At 41.6% G+C, this 21,238-nt stretch overlaps 1 protein-coding gene across 5 annotated transcripts in view; it reads right to left on the minus strand.

Moving 5' to 3' along the window:
* The window catches only part of SGCD (sarcoglycan delta), a 370,190-nt gene that overhangs the window by 98,619 nt on the left and 250,333 nt on the right, over positions 1–21,238 (minus strand). For all 5 annotated transcript variants that reach the window (XM_049829657.1, XM_049829658.1, XM_049829655.1 and 2 more), the window contains one exon: positions 5,268–5,369. In XM_049829657.1, coding sequence (XP_049685614.1) covers positions 5,268–5,369 — 102 coding nt within the window. The remainder of the gene's footprint in view (positions 1–5,267; positions 5,370–21,238) is intronic.

Consider the following 21,238-nt stretch of genomic DNA (forward strand, 5'->3'; position numbering starts at 1 on the left):
ATCCAAATTAGTATGTTGTATTGTTTATAAATATGTATTTAGGGCTATGAGGCGGGTATGCCCCATTGTGGGCACATGTCATTGTTTAATCCAAATACATGGTTTATTGTTTTTCAGTGCATATTTTTAGCTTTGAGGCAGGTAGACCTGCAGAGCAAATAATACAAAAGAGTATGTCCATTACAGAACTGCTTCTGTGCTTTAAAATTATACCACTCTTCTTCCAGATCTGAACATAGTGAGACAAGTACATTGGCAAAATAATTATTTATCACTCTTAAAAGCTTCCTTTAAAATTTCTATCATTCAAATACTGGCTGGGGAAAATGTAAAGTGCAGACAACCATATTTTATGCACTTGCTAGTCTAGCTTTTATGCTGATGAGAACTTACTAAACACCAGTAAAGGGAATAGCAGTTATCAGCCCTAATTCACAACTGTGAATTTTTTAGGCCAAACAGATGCCCTTGCAGAATCACAGCCAAGTGTTAATGACAGGCCCAGTCCTTCTTCCACTGTAGTCACGAGTTATTTCATACGGCTTCAAATGAGACCAGGTTTGCTCCAATGCTCTGAGCTAGCACGCTGCTCTCAGCGAGACACTCATTGCCACAGTGAGCAGGATAGGGACCTCTAACATCATCCAAAGAAAGGAAAATGAAAAAAGACACTGTACTTTGCCTCAGGGTTTTTAATTTGGTGTACAGGATTCTTCTTTTAAATTCTTTTTTTAGTTGATTAAAAATAATGGGAAGCAGACCTTCAACATGAAACCAGCTAAATACGCTAAGAGATCTCCTCTGAAAGACACTTAAAATCTCGTCAAAATCTGTTCAGTGAATTTTGCCATCACTTATTCCTGCGCAACGACAGAATAGCTTGGAGCTCCCCCAGGTAGCAGAGGACAGGCAAGAAAGGTTGGTGCCCATGTTTAGATCTGCGTTCCCAGACCCACACATCCCTAAGAGAGGTTGCAAGGGAGCTGAACAGGCAGGACCCAAGTCAGGAGCTTTATACTGCAAAAAAATCTTTGTCAGGCAAATCTATACTCTTGCCTTTAAAAGGATTCAGGGTAAGAAAATTTAAGCCCAGGTGTAAACATTTGCAAACTGAGGTTTATTTTTTCTATCTATGCACTTGAAATGAACATTGAAAGGGCAAACCCATCCTAATCCTATCATGGCAATGTCTTTCTCTGCCTCCTAAAGCTGAGATTATCATCTCATTGGTTGTCACACAGCTCCTGAGAGAAGTAATTCACTTGATTTTCCTGTATAATCACAGCACAGGATTTTATTTCTGTTGTTATTGGAATAGAAACTACACATAGCCTGTTCTCTGTCTTGCCCCTTTTAAGTTACTTACAGACCTGGATGTGACGCCCCAACTGCACTAAGAAAGCTACATCTGTGCTCACTGTAAGTTTCAAGCAACCTGCTTGTTAGCAGCTCTTCTCAACAAAGGCAGGAAATTTTCCAGTTTTAAATTTCTATTTAAATTAAGGCAATGAAGACTGAAGACCACAAAACTGTTGCCATTCCTTTCCAGCACATAAAATTAACAATTTGTGCTGCTGCGTGCAACTTTCAGTCAAAGTTTGTCTGATTTATAAGCAGGCAGATGGTTCACATGATAGTCCACAATAAATTACAACAGTTAGAAAGACAGCTACATTTTGAGAGTGACAGTGCAGCTGAGCTACAGATGGGTTTATAGATGACCCTTCCAATTTTTAATAATCTCCATAATTTATGTGCAAGTAAAGAAATGCAAGGATTCCTAATGCACCTTTTTGACTAAGTACAAATCACTTTTATTTACGCAGGCAATACTTCATGGTCCAGTTAGCTTCTTAATTAAAGGCAGCAAGATGCTCATGTTCCATGCAAGTGGCATGGAAAATACTGTTTAGTGTGCAATATGTTCAGCTGGGAGTTTAAGATGCTCTGAACACTCCTGGAAAAGGGAATGCATCTATCTCATTTCTTTAAAACAAGACTACAAGGGTGCAAACACTGCTACCACCAGTTACTATTCATTAATCTCCAGATAAACTTTAGGCTCATGCAGTAACAAGGTTATTTTATTTGCAAGCTCTGATGCTTAGAAATAGGCTCCTAGTCCAGGAGGCACTACAAACCCAGCATTACTAAGCCAGGACTAGGACCCTCGTTATATGAAGACAGAGGGATTGGGGGGGGGGGGGGGGGGGTGTCACTTTTGAATGGGTGAGGGAAAAGGAAAGCGAGCCTGGGGAGGTGTCATTCCCGAGACAGGAGGCAGCAGTGATGCAGAAAGAAACCAGCTGGAAGCAGCTTTAAGAAGCCAGTTCATATTAGTGATTTTAATGGCCACTTCTCTGGGATGGGACTGAACCACGTCGGTCCAATCCTTCTGCTAACATTTTTGAAGGGACTCCCAGAAAGATGCCTTTGTTGGGTTGTCACCAATTGCATGCCACAGCACAACAGATGTAGTTCTTCTTGGCTGTAATTTCAGTCGCAATGAGTTACCTTCCAAAAGGAGCACAGCTAAATGCAACTACTCTGTCGAGGGGGTGATGAAGGGAGCAGTACCTACTACTAGAGCTCTTTAAGGCACAAACTACAGAAACTCCGAGGTTCCCACAGAGCCAGTCTCTCTGGATGACATTTGAGGGCTATTCCTCCTCTCTAAACCTTGGTCTTCCCTTCCTGCCACATTAATATGAAAAAGAAATCCACTTCTAATTGGAAATCCAAAACTATCTTTAAACCAGAAGACACAGCTCCTAGGAAAGCAAGTCTGTGTGTAATTTTAAATACCACCTTCCTGGGACTTAAGAGGTGCAGCAGACAAGAGGCACCAGTGACAAATTCAGGCTTTCAAGAATTATCGCAATTCATGTTTTGGAGATATTTCGTCAGGGATTGCCCAGCTCTGCCTGCAGCAGAGCAGCATGGGGAGCCGCACTGCAGAGACACACAAGTGGGAAAACCCACTCCACGGAGGTCATGGGACTGCAGCCACTTACACAAAAAGCAATTCTTCCCCTGCCACTTCCACGCAGCACCAACACCCTTTCAGCTGCTACACAGAACGACAGTGAAATTAAATTTGTTGTGGTTTTGTTTAAATGAAATTCGTCTATAAATAACTAGTGTCTGAAAGTCTATTGAGCTTTATATAAAACCATTATCTATTACTGTACACAACTCTTAGGCTGTTTAATTAGACATATGACAAATATTATATGTCAACTTATTTCTGGGATGCTCTTTACCGTTATTTGTCATATTGTTTCTGTTACACTTTGCGTATTTAAAGGTGCACTATGCACTTCTGAAAACCCAGAGAAGACTACTAGGGCATTAGTACAGATGTTCATCTGTACTACTGAGTGCTGAGTTTGGCACTTTATTGTAGCAATATTCATCCAGCTCAGGAACTGCTAGTACACTTCCCTCCAAGAGAAAACTGGGTCATACTACTGTTCTTCAAAATAATATAACATTTATTATTTAATAATATTTTTAAATCTTCTGTAACTATCATCCTTTGATTGACTGCAACCCTTTCATTTGCTTACAAGAGGCCAAATTCACACACAGCACGAGTTGACTGAAATCAATAGGATCGCCCCTGTTGCTCCCAGCCCAACAGTAATTCCAGCATTAGCATGAGCAACCTGAAAGCCAGCACAGGCTAGTGCAGTCGAACTTCTCTGAGAAGTCAAAGAAACTATACACATTGTTTATGTAACTATACAGTTAATACAGTTTGCAGGGCTCATCTACTGAAGCCAGCAGGGATGCTCCAACTCACTAGGCTGGAGATGAGACTTTCTGGCTTGCAGCTAGATCCTTCTCTGGCTAACAGCAAAAATAATCCTGGAGGAGGGATAAAGCAAGGAACACACACACAGGCCTTACCTTATATTTCTTGTTCCTTGCATTCATTAAACCGTCAATGGTATGGAAACTAGTTTCATAACCTCAAGAAGGGGACACCTTTTGTCCCCATTGTAGTATTAAAATGTAGATCAATACGATAATATGAAAACAGTAAACTTCCCAGTAGCAAGAAGTGGTTCTCAGTTCTCTTAGTAATCAAATATTATTTCCAGCATTCTAACTAGAGAAAAAGAAATGTAAGTAGCGATTTGTCAGTCTATTTATCAAACCAAGTGCTGCACCTTTCCCACACATTTTACGTTAGAAAGTGTACGACATGTAAGGTTCTATGGTTCTGTTTTAATTCAGGGATGAAAACATTTATAGATATGAACATTTTCTTATTAACTTCTCTTCCTAAAGGATTATGGTTGTTCAAATCAATTCCTAGCCATCCTACAGAGGTTACAACCTTCAATAACTGAATCGGATATTGTATTGGCTGTTGTGGTGATTATGCTACAAGTTCCAATTTCTACAAGAGCACTGAAATGCTGAGATAAAGGGATGTTAACTTTATTTAATTAGCTATCTGCCATTGTTATCAAAATGGAAGGTTGGTATCTGACTCAAATTAACACTTTGGATCAGGAAACAAGACAGATGACATCTTCTGAGAAGGATCCTGGAAACTCTCTAGAATCATTTCAGTTATTTTAAAGCTGCTCAGGACAAACAGGACTACATTAGAAAGAGCAAAAGTCACTGACAGTCAGTGAAGTGCTGCTATGAAAATGCTATTTCAATCACACGTGGGCTCTTTCTCATTTTCAGTTGTTAACATCCTTGCCACTTTTGTCAAGCAGTCTCTCCTAGCAGCGCTGAATTTTAACTGCACATAATTTTAAAACACAACATGAGATAGGACTGAGCACATACTATGGGTTTATTGTGCCAGCTAGCAACAGATCGGGCCCTTGTGCCAAGGGATCGCCTCTCTGCTCTCTGCAGAAAAGGAGTAACTAGTTAAACGGAAGCTGGATTTAAGAACTGCCTGCCACCCCGCTACCTCGGAAATGTTACGTCTCTGAATTGAGGGTTGCTTATGATTTATTTCAAAAAGAGACAAAAAGACAAGGTGAAATTTCAGAGGTCCTGGAAGCATTTTAACTGTGGCTTACACAAACTAAAGCCACGTATATCAACTTTGCAACTGCCCAGAGGATATAGTACCCAAATGAAGTCCTCAAAGGACACCCACTGTCTCACTCCCCAAATTACATTTGTATAGAGTGGCCAAAGTAATTTATCCAATAACCATACCACCCTGCCACTTCATGGTTTCTTACTGTTAGGGCTACAGAAACATGCTTATTCCTTTCCCAACAACTTACTGGTCTTGACCGGATTTCTTTGGCGTAGAGAGGTTTCAAGAATTCTGAATCTCCTTCGAGCTTTAGACCCTTTTCTGTGATTCTCAGGTTCCCCATTCCATCCTAAAACAGACAAAAAAGAAACAACACCATTAGTTAAAATTACTAAATTCACCAGGATGCCAATAGCTGATTTTTTTTTTTTTTTTTCCCATAGAGGATAACATGCAAAGCACTGGGAGACACTAGAGAATGCAATTACTTGTGTTACCCTTTTAGCTCTGTTTCTGTGAAAATAAAATTCTATTCAGAACAATCTTCAGTGCCCCCCAGTAAACCATTTACACAGATGAAAGATGTTCTTTTAAGCTAGTCATCTCTACTCAAAGAGACACAGCGATGCTCTGTGTTAACAGGAAACTATTCACTGGAATATTCACTGGCTGCCTGTATATTCATATACTTTCTCATTCATAGCAAATCCGTATAAAAACTATGTGATTAATTCTACTGAACGCCATATAGAGAATACGTGATTAATTCCACTGAACCAACAAAATAAAGTTTTGCTATGTAGGAGTATTGCAATAAAATGTGGTAGGGAACTTGACCCCTGTTATTTGGGGAAATCTCTGCAAAACATGGACTCTTTGGTGGGATTTCTTTAAGGCTATTGGACCTTACAGCAGAAAGATGCGGAAACCTGTTGTTGATTAGTTTCCAGTCTCAGTCCTTCCTGCGCTTTCAATATTGTTAAGATGCTACACAGCTTTATTTGAATATACATTTATGCAAATATTTGCTCTGGGAGAAGCAATGATACAACAGGAATATCTTTCCAACAGACTGCTCTCCTGTCTTGGGATAACCCCTGCCTTTTCTCTCCCACAGTGATCAGCGCAGGATTGGAGCCCTCGCTCTGCTCCTTGCACAGCCCAAGCACATCCCAGCAACCTGAACCTCTACATCTAAATGTTTGGGTCTCCTGAGTCATTCTTGTGCCCTTCAAACAACCATTGCAAAGTCCATCGGCCAGGCATTAAGTGACTCATGTGACACGTGTTTCTGTCCTCTCCTCATTCGGATTTCATAGTTGCAGCTATCAGTCCCCACCCTCTCCCCAGCCCTCCCAGGCTCCCCAATATCCACCGCTCCCCTGTGCTTCCACAGCAAAAATCTTGACAAATGGCATGAAGTGTTGGCTGCAGGTCTCCAGCAGGTGACTGCAAATAGTCACTTTTCTTTAGAAATTGCTTAGTTACGTGTGTCCAAGATGTAATGAAACATCTGACAAACTATAATAGCAAATAAAATATATGTCAAAATTTTATACGAGTTTTTCTTACGGTTTTTATGCAATAAGACAGGTATATGGATACATTGGCTTAGAGCAGAATTGGACCAAAGTATATGTCACCTTTAACTTGTGAAAGTCGTAACTTTTACTAAGATGAGGGATTTAGGTTCATTTAGGCTATAATTGCTTAGAAAGGTGCGTGTGTGTGTGTGTAAGAAACATGGTGTGGATAGGGAATTGCACAGGTGAATGTACAATCAAAACCACATCAAATGCAAAATATTATTTCTAAGATTCAGGGTGATTGTCAAAGTCTACAAGTACTGAGGTAAGTTGTTTTGTTTTTTTTTTTTCCTGTGAAAAAGATGGTCTGAAGAATACCTTTTAGCATAAATTTGACTGACATCACTAGGATTTGAGACTAACGCTAGTGAAAGCTATGTCTCCACATGTATAAATTAAGATTGGGAAATGACCAAGAGTTGGGTAGTCATGAACTGCCATGACAATCCTCAAACATACCCCTTAAGGAATCTTTCCACCTGGTTTTTTTCCCCATTTCTCCAGGCTAGAGAAGAAGGAGGATGATGCTGTATGATGCCTCAAGGCCTCCAGGATAAGGCAGGATACAAAAATCACAAAACCTACAATAGCTGGAGCTCAGACTGCAGAGGACATTGCAATGATGGATACACACATCAGCACTTCCAGCCAACAGGATTCATGTTACTGACAGAGACGTTGAAACCAAGGGTCATGCAGGCCACAGGATGGCAGAAGTAGTTATTTGGAGGAATTACTGATCTATAAACATGGACATGCCATACTGACTCCATAGCATCTCATTATGTAATTTAGGGATTCATTGAGAGGGACTGGGCTGCCTCCTCAAGTGCTGCTAGGCATGTCCTTAAACACTGAAGTCCAAAGCAAAAGAGCCACCTCAGCGCCTAACTCACAGCTGTTTCAGGGATTTTAGAGGAAAGGGGATGTACTTGGGTAGAAGCCCTAAAAGATCAAGAGAAGACCAGGAAAATCCAGGAAAACCACGTGCACTTGGACATACGTCTTGCAAAAAATAAACCACATATGTCCACTTCTCTTCCTCCCACTGCATGTGCACCATCCGCACCGCAAGAGGAATCACCGTCACTAAAGGTGAATGGCTAAGCCAAACAGAGTTGCATGAACTATTGCCAAAAGACATGAATTTGGAGGGATAAAAATCAAAGACGTAGCATGGCTCAGCAGTGACGCTGGTCACTTGCCAGAGGTTCTCCCGTTCCAAGAAGTATCATTCCCAGGGTGTACCCTGCCAAGTAAATACCGTTCTTGCCAGAGCGTGGTGTCTTATGAACAAAGGCAGGCTCAGGAGCGCTGGGTGATAAAATGACCGCTGTCATCTCATTTTGAAATGAAAGCTGTAAGCAAACTTTAAACAGAGACGTATGCCGAAAATGCTATTGATTATTGAAGGGAGGAGAGTGAGAGATAGGTCATAAAGTGCCATTTGCTACATTCCTTGTCCCAGGTATAAAATATTGGCTTATCAATTCTGGGTTGGTAGTGGCACAGAAGGGGTTCATTTATCTCAAGCAAAAGGATGAAGGAAAATGAGTGAAATATGATTATGCACCAAAGAGCCCAGATTAAATTTTGATAGTGGTATGCTTTGCAATTTGAGTGAGCAGGAATTATTACACCTATCCGTAGACCCTCACACATTTTGTGCTGTTGAAAAAACTACAATTTTTTTCCCCAAATAGATATTTTGGTAAGTTTACAAGCCCTGAGGGCTTTCACATTTCAGGGTCTTCTCTGGTTTAATTATGAAAAGTAGCAGGTTGTGTGAGCTGGTATATGCCACATATAGCTGCAAGAACGACCACTTCTGTGGATATGCAATCCTGACCCCTTCCAGGGCTTGCTCCTGAGCTGAAGTGAGGCAATACTTTACCAGTAACATGGACCAATGGATAAAGGGACCTCTCAAGTCACCAGTGAAGCTATGGGAAACCAGCAATTTCGATGGCTCACGCCTATGTTCTATCCTAAATAGTGATATGGATCCAGCGTTCTACTCTGCTCTTCTCTTGCATGTTTATCTTCCTTTCTCTCCTTTACCCTCTCCTTTACCTTTACCATTTTACCCAAGTGTCCCACACAGGATTTTTATAGACAAAAACCACACATATGGGACATTCAGCTCGCAGCTAGCAGGTTCTATACACCCCAAAAGAGGTATCAGGCCTATGGGACAATGTACTACCACCAAAACATCAAGAACACATCAGATTTATATAAGTAGGTGTATATGGGGTTTTTCCACTGGGTTGGAGAAAAAGAGGCACTTCCCCATGTTATTCTTCTCAGCCTTTGATCCTTCTCAACCTCTGATCCCTGCTCACCTTTCTCTCCTCCTGCGGCTGCCAAAACTAATGAAAGCTGTACCCACCAGACATTATCTCTTGACTTCCCTGGTGCTTGGGATCAGGATGCAATGCTTAGCACTGATTCTTACCACAATTAACTCTCTGCTTCTTATGTTTGTCATCATTAAAGATGACAGCTTTTGATAGTGACAGTCTGGGTCACCAGGTGAAAAAACAAGCAAAGGTTGCAATCTCAGTTTAAAGTTAACAAGTATCCTGGCCTCTTATAGTACAATCATTATCAAATCATATTAATGTATTGTTTCCCATTAGAAAAAAAGTAAGCAGCTTGCAGAATTACACAGAGATCCCAAAATACTGACACATTAGAGAGAAATCACTGTATGAAAGACTACCTCACGTTGTTTTGTATAAAGCATCTTCATCCTCCCTAAATTATACGGTTTAATAACAAATAAATGTCATACTCTGCTACAGTGAATATATATGAAAGTTCCTATGAAATTTCATGGACCATGACTTATAAAATGTAGCAGAAAGTTGCCCAGAGTGACAAAGACCATGAGTTTTTATTAAACATTGTGTCTGACTGGTATATATCCTTATGTGCCACTCTATTGCTTGTGAATAAGGAAAAAAAAAAAAGCAGTATTGATTATTTGATACACCAACATCTGCCAATCTTTGTTTCTCCCCTTTTTATTAGCAGACTCCTCAGCAGAGAGTGAATGACACTATTGTGCAGGCACAAGCCAGCTTTGTGGGAGCTTCCCGGAGGCAAGTTCCAAACAGGAGGCACAGAGTTGGGAGCTTTCCATTACCACCTGCTTTGAATTATTTGGCTTTTTGGTAGGGCATGGCGAAAACTTTCATACAAATTTTATCATCTACGCCCCCTCTCTTTTTATGCAATGCCTTGTAAGGGGCAGGCATAAAAATCTGTGTGAATTGCTGACTGCTCTGTGTTAAAAGAGGACAGCAATGGTAAAATCTTGAATAACATAAATGTCATTTTGGTGATGCTGAATGAGAAAGGATTTTTTTTAGTAGCTTGAGAAGCAACTCAGTTTTATGACCAATTACAAACGATGGTGTTAGTGTTAGGGGAAGAGCCCAGCATTGCTGCTAACTGATCACCAAGGCTCCTCTCTGCCATTTGGTTAGCAATGTGTTTATACATGTGGGTAAAGCTTAGCTGTTTTTTTGTTTTCCTTTTTAACAGTTGTGGGTTACTTTGATTTTATTTTTTTTTTTAAAATTGTATACCTGGTAGCAGGGAGATTCAGTTAACAGTATAAGAAAAAACAGCCAACCTAACCAGAGACATGTAATTGCTGTGGTAAATATCTGGAAGTGGTGTTAGCCACACCAATCTGGACTGCTTACACATAGGAACAGGGGTAATTTTCAGTGGCGTCTGCCATCCATGGGCAGCTTTATTAGATGAGGCTGCGCTCGCGCCACAGCTTAACCCAGTCAAGCACTAGGGCGGTGGTAACACATATTGACTGTGGCCCTTCGTGCCAGGACGCTTTGTTCTTTACAAACAATAAATTCAGCCTCACGCTCCTCTGCGCCTCCTCTGCTCTCCTGGCATTTCTGAACGTAAAGGCAAATTTGCTGTTTACTGAGGTCTTTCTAAGGATTTTAGGGACACCGGTGATAGGGAACACAGAGAGCTCCAGCCGTCTGCTGGCCACAACCAGCACGAGTGGCTGTTTCCCCATGCTTTTTTCCTGCACCTCCATCCCTTTTCTGTTTTCAGGAGAAAAAACTGTTGGCAAGGTTTGACTCTGCACGGCAGGTAAGCATTTACTTTTTTACTAGGAATAAACTGAAGTTATGTTTGGCAATGTCCTTTGGGAGAGAATTATCTTTGGAGACTGCTCATGTCAGATGGCTGAAACACCTGATTATCGTTGCTTGTATTATTGATTGCTGTGCTCTGCATCGCTTCCAGATATGTGCAAGTTATTACACAGCTCAACAGATCCAAAGTTAGGGGGGGAAAAAAAAAAAGCAAATGCAAGTGACCTGTTTTTTTCTTCCCTTACTGGGAAGATTTCTGTGCTGCCTTTCTACCTCTGACTTGATATTAAGTGTTTCCAGATTCCACAGATTTAAGGAAGGTCTGTACAGATACACATCATTGCCAGTTCTTCACAGCCTCAAACACCTACTTGCTCTAATAGGATTTGCCTTCCCTCCTTCTCCTCATTTTCTTCAGTTAATTTGTCATCTCAGTAAAGATCCCAGTATCCAGCTGTGGATCAACAGCAATATTTTCCTATGGAAGCCAGGAGAGCCTAAACACTTCCCAGCAGCACCAGTCCCATAAAGTTAAAGCTGGTTATACAGCGCAGTCCAGAGCTACATACACTCCAAGGTAAGGAGACGATGTATGACAGCTTCTTCCTCTGACATAAGACCTTGTTTTGAGACCTCACGTATGGACTCAGGTTTGTGAGGACAGTAGAGAAAAACAAGCCAACGTACTGTTACACAGCATATATGATATATCCCTGTTTGCACAGATACGTACTTATGCTTTGAATTGCAGCATGAGGTCTCATGTCCACAGCTGGCATTCGTCTCCCTCTTCTTCTGCCTGCTTATTGACCCCAGATGTACCTCTTGGATGTCTTAGTGGTAGTGTTTTCATTTAAAGGTTTTAGGCATAGCATAGGATAGCTGTGCTGAGACATCAGTGGGTGAGGGAAGGTGACCCCAAGCGCCTTGCATCACTGCAAGACGGTATATATGCCCTCTCCAGGGAAGGAGGGAAACACAGACGAAGCACAGCTAAAATCTTTGCAGCTTATTGGTGCACTAAACCAACATTATAAATTGCAAAAGTAGAAAGCAGCTAACTCGCTGCTCCCTCCAGAAGCTCCTGACTGTCTGTGACAAGACACCTCTATATAATCTCTGCCGCTGCGGTCATCAGTCACAGGGAGACACGGAGTTGAATAACAAAAGACCAGCTGTGGGAGTCAACCACTGGAAAATGACCTCTAGAAGCTGCTGTTAAAGTTGGACGAGCTATGTAGGCACTTTTAGTTCCTTCCACAGGTGTGAAGTCATTTGTGATAGCTACAGAGAAGTCAGGCGGGTGCTAACTTACAAAGGAATTATGTGCAAGTGAAGGAAACTGCCTGCAGACCATTATGATTAATGTAAAATTCAGCCCAAGCCAAGCCTATGCAAAGCTCAGAGCTCTTCTTTTCCAGCGGGGACTCCTGTTTTTGTGAGTTCCTCTGCACAACTGCAGAAAAAGAGGCAGAAGATGAGAAGAGGGGATACAACAAGGAGAGCACAAGAACCGAGAGGACATCTCACCATTACAGCAATGAGCTGTGATGCAGAAAACCTCAACCTCATTCCCATCAGACTCACATGCCAGGATGGCGTTTGGGACATCTTCCACGTGCACACTCCCATAGCACCTTTCCCCTCTGTATGTTCCTTCCACACTGACTGAGTGCTCACCAGAGCCAATGCCATTTATTACGAAGATTACTCAAAGAGCCCTACGAAGAGCCTGTCATTGAAGGCAAAAGAAATTTATGCATTGGTTTTAGTGGAAGTTAAGGAGAAAAGTCTTAAGCAGCAGGAAGAACAGGATCAAATGTGGTTTTCCAATTACTGTTTCAAACAGGTTATAACTGACCAAAGCAACTAAATCGCATGCCTTGAAACAATTCCAAACTAGAGTTGGAGTAATTTCTAAACAAATCATTCAGCCAGAGCTTGAAGAAAGCTCAGCTCTGGATTTAATGCATATTGCTGAACTACTTTGGGCGGGAGGTATTGCTTTTCAAAGCAAACTGCTAGTGAGTTTACTCAAAGTATGATCACGTGTGGCACAACAAAACCAAGATTTCTAAGAGATGAGCCACGCCATTTGAGAGTACATTTTTGCAGGGAGGAAGATTAGCAGACCTTTTGGGGAAATGATTACGAATCCCAACATTGTTACTACAACACAACTATCATATGCAGAATTCCTCTCTAGGGTAATAACTTCCCTTCCCATTGGTACAGCAGGGAAGAGATGGAAATTTGGCTTTCACGCCTCCCAACTCCCTGTTGTGGAGCACTTTGGCACTGAAGCATTACAAAATGAGCCATGCTCTCTTGAGCGTTTTTCTGCTTTTTTTGCTCCAACACAAATAGTAAGGTTTCACATCTTATCATCAACATACATCCCAAATGTGTCCCTGGAATTCTCCATCTTTTTTAGTCTAGCTCATTACCATAATTATGCTAACTGGAAGGGAAAAGTCCCATCCTGCAGAAATTTGTGCACACTCAGAAGTGGAAAAAAAGATTCTTATACTCGTAGGAACAAGTGTTCTTATAATGCAGCAATTTAATAATAAAATGAGCACATAAATTTACTGTACAGCTCAAGGAGTTTCAGAAAAAACAGGTTTTATAAATGATGGTCTAATACTCCTGAATTATGATTGTCAATCACCAAATGAAGGAAAGAATAAACACTTTTTTAAACTACAAGAATCTTTGACACAACACCCTCTGTGGCATCCAAGTCATACCAAGGTTGAATTGAACTCACTCATCTTTATATTGTTGGAAGAACCTTCCAGGGAGAAGGAGGATTTTTTTTTTTCCTTTCTCTATCTTAGTGGATCCAGAACACAATTCTGTACTTACACTCTGAAGTAAGATTTTTTTCTGACTAATCGAGTATTTAGCAATTCCCCTTGACCAGGAACGAAGCTGGCAGATTAAGGCCTGACAGTGTGAAAAGAAAAGTACCAGGTGTCATGCAGCATTTCTGAAGGTGAGCTCTTGAAAATGGGGCCAATTATTGGGTCATTTTTGTCTGATGTGAACGTGCCAAACCAAATCGGGGCACTAATTAGAGCATAATACCAGGTCCGTTCAAAGAAATAAGGCTCGCGCAAACATGCTCCGGTTTCAGACCCCCGTTCGAGATCCACGCCGACACTCAAGATGCCAGAAATACAAGCACAGGTGGAGAGAGACCCAGCAGGGCTGTGGCCGCTCTCGCAAGTCCCATCTATAAGGCACATTTGACGAACCCACCTCAGCAGCCTGATTTACAGGCTACGGGGGGACTCGGCGGAGGTGCCTGTTGCACTGACCTTCTCAAAAACCACCACACCTGCATTATATACTGGCTGCTATGGCAACATCAGCCTCCAAAGGTAGGATAATCATGATGCGAATCCATATTTTCAGTTGCTTCATTTACTCTCCTCCACTATTATCTCCTCTATTTCCAAAAGCCAGGAGAAAACAGGGTGGATGGGGAGGAATATTTTCAGTGCACCTTGATTAATCACTTCTGAGCCCAGATTCAGCTAATATTAGGCATTTAACTGAGGAGGCCTGCATTTGGAAGATAATGACCCCGTGCTGCCTCTGCAGTCGGCGGAGAGAAAATGGCAATGGAGTCACCTAGCACCCAAAGCACTCCCTGCAAGTGCTTCCCAGCTGCTGTGGAGCTCCTCCAAGGTGACTTCGGCATCTTTTCTGGTTGCCTATAGATAACTGGGATAGACGTAGACCTCGGTAGTGTGCAACAGGATTCAAAGAGAAAATAAATGGGTTGCCAGGCAAAACAATAAACAGATATCATGAAATAAAATATACTTCAAAAATGTGATTCCAACTATACTAACGTATAGTGGCTTCAGGGATTATTTTAATGATTTTTTTTTTTTTAATCAAGACTCATACTTTCAATAAGAGATGAGAGATTGGGCACATTCAACTTATTTGCACAGGTAGGTAAAAAGAAATTTCCTTTAAAATCAAATTCTCTGCGTTAAGAGGAATCCATAGTCCCCTTGTTAAGAAGCTGCCCTCATGGCTAAGGAACCACCACAGAATTTTTATAGCTGTATTTGTCACAAAAATATATGATTTTGCTCTTCCACTATCAGAATATACTGAAAAATAATTTAAACTGTCTTCCAGACTTATCTACAGTGTGTATATGACATTGTTGTTAGCAAGGGAGGCTCTGGGGACAGCAAAGAAATGAGAGAACTGAAAGCGCTGCTCCCAAAGAGGCTGAAATAAGTATATTGCTTCTACTGCTTTTTGAACAATTGCCAGCAAATAATTATTCATAGAGGAAAATATATGGGTATGTTTAGGGTCCCTTGCCACCGCAAATGGTGGGCAAAGAATGAGATCCGATCTGTGAGTGCATCTACCGATTCCAAATAGCTCCGCCAATTTACACCCACCTGGTATCTGGCCCTAGAGCAAGGAGGTAGGAAATGGAGGGCTTCTGCAGAACGCCCGGGGCTGTTAGGCTGCAGTGACAGTCTTTCAGGCAGAGTGGGCGCAGGAGGTCACAGCATGTGGAGGAAACCCCAGCATGCACCCACCGTGCCTTGTTGGGGGGAATGGATGTACTGCCAAAAGCAACCAAGCCCCCATGCCTTGCCCTGATGCTCCGTGACGGGCTGCAACTGCAGGAGTTTCGTTATTTGTCATCATTTACTCCTCCCCAAACTCTCAATCCCGAAGTATTTAGCATCAGAACTAACATACGGCTATCTAACACGCCTTATACATGCTGTCACACCTGTGTGTGGCACAGGCTATACTGCGTGTGTGCTCACACACGTGAACACCCTCTTAGGGGAGACTGAGGCACAAAGTCAGGCATTCACCAACAGTCACACGAGAAAGCTGCGTTAAAGGAAGAGCTCCCAAAGTTTCTCTCCAGCACTTTGTTGTGTCACAGCACTGCAGCTAAGAAACTATATATAACCTGCTCCTACGAAACAACAGGTTAATTTTAGCAACTTTCAAATGCCAGCAGTTCAGACTTCAGATACTCTCTCCTCCCTGTGGTTTGCATCCCTCTGCCTCCTTGCCAGAAGATGCATTATGCTTAAGGCCCCCTGTCTTCTTCACAACTTTTTAGTGCACATACAAAAGAGTTTACTAGAATAAAAATAATGATCATTACGCAGCAAGGGAAGGAACTAGGAGCTTGCTAGTCATCAACCCAAGTCCAGAAGCATCCTGCAAGACGGCGCTTCCTGATACCTTCCAAAATTATCATCATGGTAGTTTATACTTCTTGAGCTGCGAAGTAACTGGAAAACATTGATATAATTTTCCTACTGTTTACTTTGTGAGGAAAATAAAGGCAAAATAGCATTTTTTCTTATCCAGAACTCACGCGTGGGGTGTTTTTAATTTCAAATTATTTATTGAGTGGGTGCTTACTGAGTCATAGGGGACTTCTGCCAAATGCAAAGAGATTCTCTTGGAAGTCAGGAGTACAATATTACGCGCTTGAAAATCAGGCACTTATGGGAAATAGCCAAGAATCACATGCAAAAATATACAACTGGCATCGGCAAACTACAACAGAGCAAGACGCAGCACCTTTTTTAAAATACTTTTTTAAACAGAGAGTCTTAAAGTCACAGAAAAGTGATAGCTCCTACTGTGCTTTGGCCTTTAGAGAACATAGCTCTTCATTACAGAAATATGCCTTATTTGGGGATATTAGCATTTCTTCCTGCTTCTGCTCCTTTTTAAAACATGACACCAGCAGGAACAAATTAATAACTCACATTCTGCATACTTATTTATCTGCCGTGTGTAACGTCATCTCAGCTTCTTTAATTCTTTTCACTAGCACCAAGATCATCTAAATAATGAAATCTTTCAAAATAAATACTAAGTGTCTCAGATCTGGATTTCCTTTACTGTGAAACACATTTGAACCTTCTGCCAGGCTATGTGCATTTCAGATGTGAGCTGCTCCTGGGCACGATTTTGCAGCAACACCAGCATGAGTAAGCAGTGATGCCCACTCCCTCCAGCCTGGCAGAACGAGCAAGGGTGAGCAGAGCCCGTGATGCTGTCAATTTAAACACGTTCTAACTCTCCAGTGGGTGTCTGCAAGGTTTGGCAGAAGCCCCTGGTTATGCTCCCTAGGAACTTTTCAAAGTAAATAAACAAACAAGTCACAGGAGGAGGATGCAGCTCTCGCCAGGAGCAGCTGCCTAGTCCCACGGGGCAGCCCTGAGCGGTGCTCGGCACGCTTGCATGCAGATAGCAGCACGCAGGGAGATGGTAGACAGGATCAAGCTACGTTAAAATAATGTTAAAATAACCAACTCGGTGAAAAGTTTTCGATCAGCGAGCGCTGCCGGTTCGAAGTGCACTCTATGCTCCTCCACGCAGCCTTTTGCAGGCAGAATAGGGCTGGCTCAAAGGCAGCAAGAGGCGACTCAGCTCTCCATCGTGGTCCACACAGAGCTCTGAGGGCAACCTAGACTGTTCTTACAGCTTTTTGGCCATTTTGGCAGCCTGTGCTTGTTACTGCCTGGATAAGACTTTTCCTTCTGAAAGAAGAACCACCGGGGGATAATGACACATAACCGCTAACTGTTGCACTTGGTTAGGGACCAAAAACGCTCGAGAAGGAATTTTTATCCCTTAAAAGAACACAAAGCATAGAGCAAAAAATGCCAAGCCTAACATTTGTATTTCCTTTTGGCTGTCCTTTGGCTGAGCATCCAGAGCCTGCCTTCAGACTGCCTGAAGCCACGAGATCTCTTTCCCTCTCCGCACTGAGGCTCCGTATCAGCATCTTTGCCTGGGACGTGGCTGTGACGGTGGGGTAGGAGCTCTGCAGCACTGCCACCTCCTCCCCTTCCCATCCACCTAAATGCTAAACAAGATTTCTCTCTCTTGTTTTGGCTTTCATCACTGACCTACTTGACAACTTTAGTGAATTTAATCTCAAATCACTCAGGGATATAGGGCAAAAAATATTTTTTCCCAGGCTACAGATAAAGAATGTAGATCCAGGGAGCTTAAATGGCTCAACAGGACATTTTGGTGACCAGAGGAAATTTAGAAGCTTATGATAAATTTGGGATATTAATGTAAGAATAAAGTCATACTGCTAGAAGCAACATCTTATTGACAAAACTGCTAGAAAGTTGCAAAGGTAATAAACAAGGAATTGAGATGGATTACCAGTGATATGCTTTTGAATGCATTACTCAATGCCAGCTGTTGGATACCTTACACACTTGGGTAAAATACTGGACTTATAAATATCTTTCTCAAATGGGACTCTTAATGAGAGTAACTACAGTAAGTGTGGTCAGTGACTTGTTATCGAGGAAGAGGTACAAGTGTTATCGTTTATTATTCTAATTGGTTATTTCAAGTCTGTCTGTTAATACTGTAAGAAATGTATAGTTTATAGCTATAGCTATGGCTACATATCATGGCTATTTTCTCACTTGAGAAAAAAATGAGGTTTAAAAAAAAATACAATTTTTTCAGTTATTGGTGGGGCCTTAAGGACTTTAGCAGTCTTGGCAATCAGTGCAATATACTGTGTATTTCCAGGAAATCCTTGAAAAATATCTAAAATTTCTAACTCGGGAAATGGGATCAGCTCACAAGAATACACTCCTAGGGGATGTTTGCTGCTTAATCAAACAATTTCTGAATTATGAAATGTCTGACAAAAATTTCTTACTTTAATTAGTGTTCCACGCTACTGTAGGCTGTAGGAGACATTCCTTAGAAAACCATGTTGATTCCTCAAATACTTAAACATTATGTCATAGTGTTTATTTCCAACACTTGTTACCAAATGCAAACAGCAAATGCTGCAGATCAAAATGTTGCGAGACTTTGTCAGAAGTCCTAGAATTTGTTAAAATACGAGACATTGCCTAAGTACAGGATATTTCTATTAAATGAAAAACTGTTCAAGTATTTGCTAGTGGTCAGCAATATCCTTTCCAAAATAAAAAAGAAAAAAACCCCCACAGTTCTTAAGAAGTAGCAGTGGAAGTCTTTGCAACTTTAAAGACTTTATTTAAGACTAAGCTTGAAAAGATCTGTTTGGGAGCTGAAAATCCTTTGTATGTAATTTAAGGATAGTTTGAGTTATTTTGGGCAGAATTTTAATTTCTGTGAAATGATGAAAGAACTAAAGGAATATCTCGAAAGGCAGACTCAACTGAAGGAAAACAAACATTAAAACACTAATTATATAGACACAGGGAGTATTTCTGGTACTCAAAAAAATAAACAGAAAGAAAATTGGGATTCAGCTGCAAACTCGTTAACAACCAGTATTTTCAAAGCCTATTGAAGTGTCTAGGGCCAATATTTAATAGAAATATTGAAATTTACAGTAAAGCTATGGAAAGCCAAAAATAAAATCAAACCTGTCTCTCATTCAGCATTTCTCTGATCTCAATATTTTCATTTTGTCTCAGCTTGGTCACCTCTTTCTATTCCTTGGCAGCTCTGCACTGCTTCTACAAGTGTATCACACATCTACCATGAAGCTGTGCAATGAGTTTGTTAAAGTCCTGCTAGAGGTTTGTGTTTCTTTTCTTTCCCTTCTCAATCACTATCATGGGGGAAGAAAATCTTATGTAAGTGAAGATAATAATAGCTTCGCTTGTTAAACACCAGACTAAGTATTTCTGGAGAAGCGATGGAAAGTAACATCAGTAAATAGAGAAAATAGCAGGGTATAAAATTCTGAATAGTCATTAATTTGTCTCTTTCAAGACAGCTCCCATGAATGACGTGCAGGTAACTGAAATGAAACACATTAATTGCCTTTGCAGAATTTAGTTCAGAGCCTTCACCTTTGCCAATTTTAAACAGTCTGAGGTACCAAGAGTGTGCCAAAGAGGTCCCAAGTCACCTTCAATAAAACTCTTTGTCACCTGTGAACTGCTTTGTTTACTGTGACACGAAAGAGGACCTTCTGCTGAGGTATTTTTCTTTCCACCATAATTCACGGCTCCAGATGGTCAGAGTCCAAACCTCTTCAGGCTGGAATTGGCCACGGAAGCTCTGCAGAGGCGTTGAATGGTGTGTGCCCAAGCCGGTCCTCTTGTGGGCCACAGGCACACCTGCCCCACGGCCACACAGGGCTCTCAGGCTCTCCAAGATGAATTTGGAGGACATGTCCCAAGGGCCTGGGCAAAGGGCACTGGAGGGAGGGATGGGGCCAGGCGACGGGTGGGAAGGGCGACGCTGTTGCTCCAACGCGGGCGCTGAGCTCAACAGTGCTCAGCATCTGCAAACCCTCCGTTTTTCTCCAGACCTCACCTGCAGACCACACGGGCAGCCTCGCCGACCCTTGCCGAGGAGCGCGCTCCTCCAAACCCAGCACGGGGACGCCTGTGCGGCACGGCCCACGGCCACGCAGAGATACCGGAGGTGCGGGAGCTGGCAGGGGCAGCACTCAAACTCCGTTAGCGCAACACTTCACTGAGCTCTAAATAAGTGACCTTGTGGCTCCCTACACAAAACTGCATTGTACAGTACAGATCTACCCATATGAGCCTTCAGCTATTTCATTTCCCACAGGTCTCTTGTCATCGTTTCATTACATTCCGTCCTTTTCCAGTGAAACCACATTTTACTTAAAGGGCTATGAAGAATAAATGTAGCCGTAGCTGAACAAACAAGTCAGATCTGTGGGTGTACCAAACTTTTAGAGGAATCTTGCAGCAGTTTCTCATTTACACTGAATGAACTGAACTCCGCTTTGCTATATAGTTAAAAGTAATTGCTTTGCCTGCATAGCAACTAATTTTTAATGATTCCTTTTTCTGCTGAATCTTATGCTGTTTTTTTTCTAAAGAATATCTTGTGTGTTCGAGTAAGGCAAAGATTCCTAAATCACTGAAAAATACAATTTTGTTTACTTAACTTTTGGATAATGCCAATAACTTACTTGTACATTTGCTTTTTAAATTCTCCTCTGGCTATTGACTTTGTACATTATTAGTCTCTTGTTAAGCTCACTATAAATCTTTCAAAAGGGAGTCACTTAAATCTGTAAGCTCTCCATGCTTTGGCTTCTAGCTGTATTTGGGACTGTGTTCAAATACTTGTGTTCTTCGAGTTCCAAGAAACATCTTATCTGTCCCTAGAATCACTTAAGGAATTTTGACGTAAAACCGCCGTTTATTTTCTGAACAGACAGAAAACATTTGATAACCAGGTTCTCTTTCATCTGATAAATGCAGACCCTTACTCACTGGTTAATGGCCATCTGCAGTCAAGTATTCACCTCTGCAACAAGCTGACACCAGGCAAAAGGGGAGCGTGTGCATGGCATTGCTGAAATGGGCTTTCTCCTCCGTATTGTCTGAAATTTTGATGAAAGCCAGTCTCCACATTAGTTCAATTAGTTCACTAATGTAACATGTATTCCACTTCATAGACTTCAAACTCCTGTTTATTGCTCACATTGTTTTAAAGACCTGTAGTTAACA

This window comes from Accipiter gentilis, chromosome 26, assembly GCF_929443795.1.
Source record: "Accipiter gentilis chromosome 26, bAccGen1.1, whole genome shotgun sequence".
NCBI lineage: Eukaryota > Metazoa > Chordata > Aves > Accipitriformes > Accipitridae > Astur > Astur gentilis.